Source organism: Caloenas nicobarica, chromosome 4 (genome assembly GCF_036013445.1).
Source record: "Caloenas nicobarica isolate bCalNic1 chromosome 4, bCalNic1.hap1, whole genome shotgun sequence".
In the NCBI taxonomy this organism is placed as follows: domain Eukaryota; kingdom Metazoa; phylum Chordata; class Aves; order Columbiformes; family Columbidae; genus Caloenas; species Caloenas nicobarica.
Window position 1 is genome coordinate 40,720,047 of NC_088248.1, and position 11,004 is coordinate 40,731,050.

The window sequence follows — 11,004 nt, forward strand, 5'->3', positions numbered from 1 at the left end:
AGATTAAAAGTGACATGATTTCTTTGTTGCTGTGAGCAGGTGTTCATACCAAATGAGGTGGGCATCCCCCTGCACTGGTGACACGGTCCTGCCCTTCCACCAGACCTTCCTGTGTGCTGGGACATCACGCAGCTGAGTGGTAAAGCAAATCAGGGTTAAACACTGATTTTCTTGTCACTGGTCTAGTTGTAACCCCATCCAGTTTGCCATGCAGCCACAGAAATGCTTTTACAGGTGCAAAGAAGGACAGGGCACAGGTGTGAAAATGAGCAGCTTATGACAGAAGCAGAACTGTCTTTCTCAGCCCCACTACGGTCTTATCGTGATCTAATCATGAAACTGTGATACTACTCTACTTGAAAGTCCGCTTAGAAATTAACATATTGGCAAGCATGGCTAGCTAACATAATCGGGCTTTTAACGGCTCACAATCTGTACAAAGAGGATCAAAAACATATTTAAAACGCACAAGAGATCTTTCCATTGTACCAAATCACAGCAGCGGGACCCAGATTGATAAATTTTATGCTCACAGTAAGGTCAAATCCATCTGAAGAAATAAAAGGGACCTCAAAAGACACAGCCTAAGAGTCTAGAAAGTGCTATTCATGACGGAGATTTCCACCGAAGAATTCCTGGAACTCACCCTTGTCCCACTTTTTCCAGCTTGTGCTTCCTATATTCTTCCTTAAGGCCTGCTATAATTGTGGTTTTCTTTGTTTGTTTTATTTTAACATTATTTTGAAAGTGTGAAATCCCAAGAAACTCAAAAAGTGAGTTAAACATCTGTTGTCTGAGATTGCACAGCGGCAGAGCATAGAATTAAACCCAGGCATGGTATGTAGTCTTCAGCTTGGCTGATAACAATGCGGGGTTTGGTATTTTTTTCCAACTCTTATCCCATTCACCCCTCTAATCACTGAAACGTGCTTTCTAGGTAACTGCTGTCCGTGACTTTATGGTCAGTCTAGCTTCAGTTACTGTATCCTTCATTCAATTGCGGCTGTAGGGAGCGTGAAGCGGGACCGACCCTTATTCTCTAATACCAGGTTATGCAATCCGATTAAAAAGCCATCTGCAGCGCAAACCGAACTGCACTATAATCGTGTTCCCTGGCTCACGCAGAACTTTGGCTTACGCAGGATCTGTGTCTCCTTGAATCATTCAACGGCCTCCCCGCTACTCCTCCTTCTGCAAGCTGGAAACACACGGCAAGCGATACGGTCAAATATTTCAGTGGTTAACTCATTATGCTTTGAGTATGGTCGGCTCAGATGCCGTTTCTGAGATTTAAAGGAATATTCGCGGCAGTTCAAAAGGAAAGCAAAAACCTCGCCCTTCATTGCATGAGCTTCGAATGCGGTTGAAGGAAAATAGTAGGTCAAAGCTTTCTGTTTCTGCCGCTCTGCTGTCAACAGCTGAATTGTTAAATGGTTTAAATGCCAATGCCTCTCTTATATAGTTTTGTAGTCTCAAAACTAGAAGTACTTGCTTTTATAAAGTATTTTCACGGTATCTGTTTTAGCTAGTCATGTGCACAGCAAGATCTTGGATCACCGCTAGCAAATATAGTTCTGCACTCTCATTCTTTTTTGTTGTTCCAGTCTCCTTTATCAACAAGTCCTTTTACACGACAGAACTGGAAACTAGCACTGCAAAGCGTCTTTGTCTTCAAAAACCTTTACTAAAAGAACGCAAGACGAGCCCCTGATTACGTGCGTTTTAAAAGCAGCTTTAACAAAGGACGGAGCTTCGGTTGCCCTCGGTCCGGCCATCCGCAGGCGGAGGCAGCGCCGCGGCCCCCGGGTCGCTCCGTCCCGCCGCCCGGGACAGCGACCGCCCCCGCTCTCCAGCCGCGGCTGAGAGGAAGAGCGGGAGAGAAGGGAGGCTGCGAGGGGCAGGACTGGGGCAGAATATAGAAGGGGGAGGGAAAAAAAAAAAAAAAAAAAGACGACTAGTAGGAAATCCTAAACAAGCAGCCCGAGACGTGCGGCTCAGGCTGGAACAGTACAGCCAAAGTACAGGGCGGGGGCGGATTAAGGCAGCGTGGGCGCCGCAGCCGTGCGGGGCTGAAGCGCGTTTCCGCGCTTGGCCGTGCGAGCGGCGGCACCGACCTCCGTCCCCGCGGGAAACAGCGCCCGCCCCGCGCCCCCCTCCGGGCCCGCCCGGCCTGCCCTTTCCGCGCCGGGCTCGGCCGCCGCCGCACGGCCGCCTTTCAAACCCCAACGGCCGTGCCGCCGGGGAGGAGCGACGAGAGGGAACCGGGGGAAGGGAGCGAACGGGGCCTTTTAAAAGTGGGCTGAGCCGCTGCCACCGCTCCAGCCCGGCGGGCCCGGCCTCCCGGCGGCGGGGCGAAGGCAGCGCAGCGCAAGGCGGCCCGCTCGCCGCCGCGGCGGAACACAGCCGGGCCTGCTCCCGCCGCCACGGCGGGACAGCATGGCCGGCCCGAGCGCCGCAGAGCCGCACGCCGAGCCCCCCGCCCGCGCTCCCGCCGCCGCGCTGCACCTCGGGAGCTGTAGTTCTCCCGCCGCCCCGGCCGGGAAGGGGTGGGCGGCGGAGGAACTGCATTTCCCGTGGCGCCCCGCGGCGGGGGAGCCGGCATGCGCGGCCGGGCAGGGCGGGGCGGCGCGGCGGGCAGGTTGGTTGCTGTTGTTACATAGGAAACAGCTGAAGAGTCTCCACATGACAGGGGGGGAAGGAGGAAGTGGGGCGATCCGCGGGGCGCCGCTGCCGCCGCCGCTCCGGTAGCCGCGGGGTTCGGGCAGCCGCAGCCGGCGGGGAGAGTCCTTCCCGCAGCGGGCGGGCTGGCCGCCCTTGAGCGCGGGCTTGCGTCCCGGTGCCGCCGCGGAGAGGAGGCGCGCAGGGAGCAGGGGAGCGCCCCGCCGGGCCGCGGCGTCTCGCTGGGGAAGTTTGGTGCGGGGCGGGATCCCGCCGCCCTCCCCCGGGCTCCCCGCCGCCCGCGGAGGTGGTGCCGGGCATGAACGGCTTCGCCCCCGAGGAGGTGACCCAGCGCGGGGCGGACCCGGCCGCCGCCCCCGCCGCGGTGGTGAGCAATGCGGGCTCCGCCGTGGAGGTGCCGCCGGCGCCGCCGGGGCTGGGTCCGGCCTCCGCCGCGGGCTCGGCGGGCGCCGGGAGTGCGGGCGGCCCCGGGGCTGGGCAGCTGTGCTGCCTGCGGGAGGAGGGGGAGCGGTGCGGCCGCGCCGCCGGCAACGCCAGCTTCAGCAAGCGGATCCAGAAGAGCATCTCGCAGAAGAAGGTGAAGATCGAGCTGGACAAGAGCGTAAGTCCGGGGAGGGGAGGACACACACGGGGCCACCGTCCCGGCCCCCCGCCGCCGGCGGGGCGGGCGGACAAAGCGGCCGGCGGGTCCCGGCGGTGCGTGCCCGGGCAGCTGCGGCGTGTACGGCCCCAGCCCCGCTCCGTGCGAGCCGGTTGGTTGGCTTGGTTGGTTCTGGGACTTCTAATAAAGTTTAGGTTTGGGGGGGGAGGGCGGGATTTGTTTGGTGGGTTTTTTGAGTCGAGGAAGTGTTGTTTCCCCCTTACCCCCCTTTTCCAGTAGCATGGTGGAGTTTGGCTGCCGCTGCAGCAGCACGGCCTGAAAGCGCTCTCCTCCTGCGGGAGAGGGTGGGGGAGAAGCGCCCACCTCTCCTGCCTCCTTCTGGGGTTCCCTCTTATCCCGCCAAGAGCCGGGAGCAGCGGCTGCGTGTCCCTCCGTGTAGCTGGAGGGGGGAAGATGCGTGGCCGGGAAGCGCCGCTTCTCCCCGGAGCGGAGCCTGGCTGGCTCCCGGCGCGCCGGTTTGTGTCTGTTCTTGGCGAGGGCAGCGCTCGGCTGCTCCGCCTCGTGTTGCAATGTTGCACGTCTCCCCTCGCCACTGCATCTTCCGCCCGGCAGCCATCAGGCGCCGCGCTGCTCGGCACGGCCGGGCAGGGGGAGCGGATCCCCCGGCGGACGGGGCGGCTGCCGAGACCCGCTTCGGACGCCTTTTCGCGGGATGAAACGCCCGGGCGTTTCGGTGGAGTGCTTGCCCTTGCCCGGTACTGCGTGAGGGCTTCCCAGCGTGGGGGCAGAGCAGCTTAAAATGCGCTTGAAGTGCTCCGAGCCTCGGCCGGAGCTCTGGGCGCCCCCAGGGACTCCCCACATTCCCCGGCCCGGGGGTCCCTCCCCCTGCAGGCGTGGTCCCTAAACGCGGCTCCTTACTTTCGTTGCCATTAAAGCACTTAGCTCTGAAAATCAGGGTTGATACGTGCCGAAGAGTTCTCCCAAAGCGTGCAGATCGTACAAAGGGAAACTTTTTTAAAAAGAAAGAAAGAAAAAAAAAAAAAAAAAAGCGTGTTGCTTGGCCTCGCCTAGGTAGTGGAAGCAAAGCAAGGAGGCAGGGGGGGATATATTTTGGAAATGAGAGCCGTCTTTTTGCCCTCCAAAGAACAACTGAAAGATTGATTGTTTCCCGATCCCCGAGCGGCTGGAGGGAGGGTTGGACTCGTGTGTCTCTGCAGCCCGTTACTACTGGATCGGTCGATTGCAGCACTGAAGCGTCCTCTGGGCCGAGCCGGTGGCAGTGATCTGTAGCACAACGCATTCTTTATTTAGAAGAATCTGGCAGAAAAGCTTCCTCAACTCGGTTAATGTGGCTGCAGGGGGGTTGTCTCTGTACGTGCATTTATAAAGTCTGCTAGATACTTACATGGATTCGATTGAAAGACATAGTATTATTCTTCTAGGCAAGACATCTGTATATTTGTGACTTCCACAAAAACCTAATTCAGAGTGTGAGAAATAGAAGAAAGAGGAAAGGCAGCGATGATGATGGTGACTCACCAGTGCAAGACATCGACACTCCAGAGGTAGCTTTTTTTTTTTCTAATTGTTGTGATAAGGTTGTTCTTAATGACTGCCCAGGCTGCGCAGATACCACTTTCCCACTCTTACAGCTCTCAGTATTTTGGGGTATGTGGGAAAGGGAAGGGTTCTGATTCACTCAGTTCTTAACATAACAAAAGCTGATTGAATTTTATGGTGTATTTTCTGGATTAATTGTGCAGAGTACAATGAACAAAACTCTCTAGGTAGTTTTTAAGTGTTTGCTAGTTCTCTCAGAAAACTGCTATTTTCAACTTTCTCCTTCTTAGTGCTTCCTTTCCAATGTTCTGCTAGAAGTGGTGTATTGCTACGTATCAGCAAAATCTGTCTTCTGCAGGAGTTGCCAAGTTGAAAGGAATTGCATAGACGGCTTGTGATATAAATGCTTCACTGCCCCATCCCTCCAGTCCTTTCCTTCTGTGTGAAATGTGTGCTCTTGCAGTTACTCCATTGCCTTAGTCACATTAAACACAGAAAGTTTAATGATAGTAGCTCTTTGTTTTTAACGCTTGTCGGGAGTAGAGACTTTCAGGGACCTGTACTGGAAAGGGTGCAGAAGAATGGTGTTTTTCCAGCCTGTTTTCTCCACTGCAGACCAGTGAAACCTCATCCATTGTAAAAGTGAACTACAGCTTTCAACCTTTTTCATAGTATAGTAGGAGAGACTGCACCTAAGGCTCTCTTTTATTCCTGCTCTTGGTTATTTCTGCTACAGCCTGGCTTAGCAGGTGCTGTTCAATGTGTTAATTTTGAGCAGAGGCTGTCATGCCTGCCTGGTTTCCCCCTTAAGAGGGATTTTTAAAGCATTCCTCAGAAACTGCTCTGTGTTAATTTAGTAGCATCCTTATGGTCAGCATCTGCAGATACCAGCAGCATAAGTGATGAAACTTCATATGAGAATCCGTGCCTAAAGGCACGTGGCTCCGGTCGGAAGGCTCTAGCTAAGAGGATTTTAGGGGATTTGGAGTAGTTTGGTAGGCTGTGTTGTTTGTTAAATATCTGGGATCGCTTATTTGAAGGTTCTGTCTACAGCTCATTTCCTGTGTGGCTTCAGGTAGCTGTCTGGCACAGTGGTAATTGCTGCTCTCCTGCAAGCCTGTTTTGTTTTCTCGTGCAAAACTTATAAAACATGTCACAATCAATGGATATCTCTAGAACAAGAAGGCAAGCTTTTTTTCAATGGTACTACTACAGGAAAGAAAACTGCCTGGGAAGTATTTTTCAGGAGTTTCAGCTGGCCATTTGGACAGTGGCGGTATGTTCATCCCATGTGATTATTGTATATCTTGGATGCCTGTTGGCCCTTGACTTTCTTTATTTTCAATAGCTATCCAATTTACTAAGGAAAAAAAAAAAATCCTTCTTCTGAAGACTTGTAAGGCCCTCCTGTTTCCATCTCAGTCATAACCATTATTGCCTGTCAGAAGTGATTCCTATGGGAGGGGAAGAGGCTTCTGCAGTACTGGTAGCTTCTGGGACTTGCTGGAAAGCTGCTGCTACTCCTCTGCGTGATGATCTAGAGTGCAGGGTCTCCACTGTGACTTGGGAAGTGGAATTTGTGCTTTGTACACTTCAGAGTACTAAAGGATACCCAGCCTCTATCATGCAAGACGGCAGCACATCAGGTTTGGCCAGGTTACCAAGTATGCAGTAGCACTGACGTTGTTTAAATATTTTATAGCTGAGGCTGCTAAATGAATTTAAAGTGGAAGTGAATGCCTTAACCAATCTTTAATGCAGTGAGTTTGGAGAATGCTGCTGTAATTGCAACTGATCTAGCAGAATTTCTCATTCAGCCTGCTTTCTCAGCTTGCTTTCCCACTCAGTTGTCTGATTCAGCTCTCTGACATCGTCAGGGAGGGTGGGAGGGCAGGCTGTTGCTGGGAGAAGTTGATCAGAGTTCATGGGATTCAGAACTGAGGGAGTAGGGGGTTAAGGCTGTGTATCTCTGTCCCTCAGAGGACCTTGTGCAATTCTCTCAACTGTCAGCCTGCGCTGAAAAATAGTTTTGGACAACTATGTCTGTGCACATAACTCCTGCACTGTGCTTATGTAGCAGGGATGTGTTTGGAGAACAAGGACAGCTGTTTTTTTCTCTCTCCTCAAGCCAAGAAGGCTTTGCGCTGTAGACTTTTTCCTGGTTCTACTGTGTGCTATCTTGTGGTGCAGATGTGCTGTATCTTGCTTGTAACTTGTGTGAAATTTGACTGAAATCACGATATAGGGGCCTCTTTGAATCTGCATCTTCATAGATGTTCTATGAAAGTTGTTACTGGGCTTTGTGTTATCATGCTTGCCTGAGGAACAAACAAAAAACCCAGAACTGATTAAAGTACAATAATGAGTTCCAAATATTGTCCACAACTAAAGGGAGGCAGAGCTGTGCTCGATAACAATGAAGTGCTCTTAAACTGAGCCAAGCTGTTTTCCTTTCTGCTGGAAGGTGCAAGGTGGAGTTTGTTTTTTGTCAAAATGAGATCTGCTCAGCTGATGGTTTACACTGTGATATTCCAAAATGTTTTTGAGAGGTGAACTAGTAATGACTGAATCCTTTTTAGTTACATTAGTTAGATGGAATCCTTTTTAGTTACATTAGATTGTTTTCCTTCCCTTTTCCCTCCTTTCTTCTAGGTTGATTTGTATCAGTTACAAGTAAACACACTTCGAAGGTACAAAAGACACTTCAAGCTACAGACCAGACCAGGACTTAACAAAGCACAACTTGTTGAAGTAAGTATGAGTATTTGTTCCATAATAGAAAATGCGACTTGCTATGGCATGTGGTTTTCTATACAATGTGATCCTTGCATAAAGAGCATATGTAATCTGGATTTTAGGAGAACAAAAGGGAACTGCTTATCTAGCTTCCTTCATTGGCCTCAGCTCCTGAGCCAAGTAAATCAAAAGTAAAAGTTCTTTCCACAGGAGGGACTCAACTTCTGAAAGGAGTATATGCTGCTTAAAAATAAAGTGTTGAGCTGGAACAGTAAGATGATCTGTGTGTCCCTGAATATCGTAGAATCATGGATTTATAGTCTCCACATCAATCCCACCCTAAGTGTCCCGCTGAAAAGAACTAGAAACTGAAAGGTAGCAGTGGACTTGTAGCAAGGTTGAGACTGCGCTTTGAAAAGCTAGTTATCGTGAACAGATGTGTTTCTGTATATGTAAAGTATGGAAACATGCAAAACAGGCTTCTATTGATAATTAGTTCCGCTCAGTAAAACTACTGGGATCTGCCACCACAAAGGTGGACCTTCATGAAATTAGGTTTTTTTCTCATCAATAGTTCTAAAAGTGCTGAAGCTGTGTGTGAGAACAGCTGTATGTAAGCATCTTTGCTTCACATGAGCGTGATTTTAAAGGAATTATTCTGCACTGCAAAGATGCAGTTAGAGCATGCTGATGTAAATATGTGGGAGAACTGGTGATCTCTTAACAGGGAGATACAGCTACTGGTTTTTCACTTTTGTGCAGTGATAATGCTCAGTTGTACTTTGGTGCAGACATTTTGTTGGTGTCTCAGTCTGTGTGGATTAAAGGCAAGGCTCTTAAATATGTGGGAGTTTCAAGGCTAAGCTATAAAAGAATAGTGCTGCTGCCACTATGAGTAAGAAATTAAAATCAGTCTTGTGTTTTGTGTATGTGAGCTGAGGTAGAGCCAGCTCTTGAATTAGCAGGACTGTGATTTGAAAAAGCACAAGCAGTGGTTTTTTTTTTTTCTGCAAAACTAGCATTTTAGGTACGTCTCAGGGAGCTGTTTGCACTACGCTTCTTAATGCTGCTAGGCAAAGCTTCTGTCACATGCTTGGTTTGACCTGCAGGTATTTGTGAGCCAGAGCCACAGAACTTAGTTTACAGCATATGTGATTCCTTGTAACCTGTCCTAATGTACAAGAGACATTCCTCTTGCTGTTACTTAGAAGTCTACTTTAAAGGATTCTATCAAACTGTTTCTTTGTGAATTTTTCAAGGATGAGTTTGGAAGGCTTTCTAACTTGCTAATTACACTAAACATTTATACTCTATAGTAGCAAAATGAGCAGTCCCATTTTTCTTCCTCTTGCTAATTTTAATCTACCAAAGTATTCTGCAAAAAGTCAGAGAATAGACTTGGGCAGGTAAAATATTTTGAGTGCTTTCTTTTAAAGTTGGTGTTCATTTTGATGAAGCAGAAGACTTCCAGAATGACTAAACTGACTCAAATGTTTAGAGATTGTCATATTTTAATGGTTACAGCATGGTGAATTTTCATCATTGATAGCTCTGTTTCAAAGAGCTGAATGTTCAGTTATAATTCTTGAAGAATCTTGTATTGTCTTAGATGTTTCTGTATGTGATTTGATACAGATACACATTCCGCCCCCAACCTGAATAATGAGCAGTAGCCTCTTATTTCTGCACTGTTGCTCTGTTGATATTCTATAGTCATTTCCTTATAGTCAAGCTGTGACCACATCGGTGAAATGATCCTCCTATGCTGCTTTTGAGAACTCTTCCTCTTGTCCCCCTGAAAATTTTCTACGCTGTTTATTTAGGAAATTAGGGTACAATCTGCTGTATTTGCTTCATAGTTCTCAATAAAATGGTTCTTGTTCTGCCTTTTTTATGACTATGAAAGACTTTTGAAGAGAGGTAGGTTTTAGTTTTTTGTAAGCTTCTTGATCAAGCTTGTTTAATGTGGTCAATTTAAATCTGAATCTTAGTTTTTGCATATAAGAGTGGTCACTTAATTTCCTTGCATTCTTCCTTTATAGATAATTGGCTGCCATTTTAGGACAATTCCAGTGAATGAGAAGGACACCTTAACATATTTCATCTACTCGGTGAAGAACGACAAGAACAAACCAGACCTAAAGATGGATAGTGGGGTTCATTAGACTGAAAAGGTTGGGACTGAGACTCAGGCTGCAAATCAAAAGACTGAGGGTTTTTGTTGATATGCAAAAGCTTTCTTTGTAATTTTTTTCCCCAGAGAGTTTGTCTCTGTTTTATTTTTCATAATCGTGCTGATTTGTTTGAAAACCATCTCTTACAAAACAAATTTCCTCAGCAAAATTATTTTAAATAAATATCACTAATATTGTTGCTTAAGTGGCTGTGTCTGTAACTTATTTAGTGAGTTACTTGTACCTAATAGTTAAGCTTTGACTAATTATGTAATATTATTAAAATATTTTTCAGTTAAAGTGTGCCAAGGATATATTTATGAATGTACTTCAAGTTGTCATTATGAAATGCCTTTTTTTTTTTTAAAAAAAAAAAAAGGTAAAAGGCTCTAAATGACAGTTTCAGTTGTTAGCTGGGCAGAAGTAGCTGAAAAACATTTTCTTATTCCCTTTTGGAGACAAGAATTGACGGAGGCTTTTCTGATTCGTTTACTCACCTTGTCATTGCTGGGATATGTGCTTCCAAGCACCGAGAAGCACTGAAGCCTTCCTGCTCCTATCTTAAAATGGAAAAAAAAATGCAGCTCTCTAATTTCAAAGCTATAAGTACAGATGAAAGGACTGCTGCAGCTTACTGTGCTGAGAAAGCCTTCCACTTGGTGAGAAATCCTTTAGCTGCTGATACTTCCATTCATCTACATAGACTGTGGCTAAGGAATTAATTGGGGAATAGGAGCCAGAGTCTGTGCTGGGTCAGTATGGTATCTCCTAATAGGCATACTGGGTTTTTTTCATTGCATGCCTTAGCTCAGGCCTGTTTAAAAATAAATAAATAGAACAACCAAACCTTGTGGTAACATATGAGAAAAATATCCAGCAATACTTTTGCTTTTAATTGAATGTCTTAGTAAAGTCTGATGATTAAGATGATACTATGAATGACTTTGCATACTGTCATTTAACTATTGTCCCAGTCTAAATGTGTGGTGTATGGAATATGAATTCTTTCTGCTTTAAGCTGTGCATGTCAGCTGAAGAAAAGGTGGAGAGAGAAGAGTTCTCATCTTGAAGCAGAGGGGGACATGACTTCAGCTTGTTCAGTTAGCATCTGTTGCAACTCCTAACCTTATCAGATATTTAAAAGTTTTTTCTTAATTTGGGAAAAATGAGAAGGCAGTATTTCTGTGGTCTAATCTGCTCAATGTTAATCTTGTGAGATTTTTTTTGAAAGCTACTCCTTCGCTGGTATCACTG

The 11,004-nt window shown here is 47.6% G+C and overlaps 1 protein-coding gene across 1 annotated transcript; it reads left to right on the forward strand.

The window, feature by feature from the left end:
• Positions 1-2,676: 2,676 nt before the first annotated feature.
• SAP30 (Sin3A associated protein 30) lies at positions 2,677-10,050 on the forward strand. Its single transcript, XM_065634056.1, has 4 exons — positions 2,677-3,280; positions 4,723-4,845; positions 7,493-7,591; positions 9,619-10,050. The coding sequence occupies exons 1-4, from the start codon at positions 2,978-2,980 to the stop codon at positions 9,739-9,741; spliced, it is 648 nt and encodes a 215-aa protein (XP_065490128.1). The 5' UTR covers positions 2,677-2,977; the 3' UTR covers positions 9,742-10,050.
• The last annotated feature ends 954 nt before the right edge of the window (positions 10,051-11,004 follow it).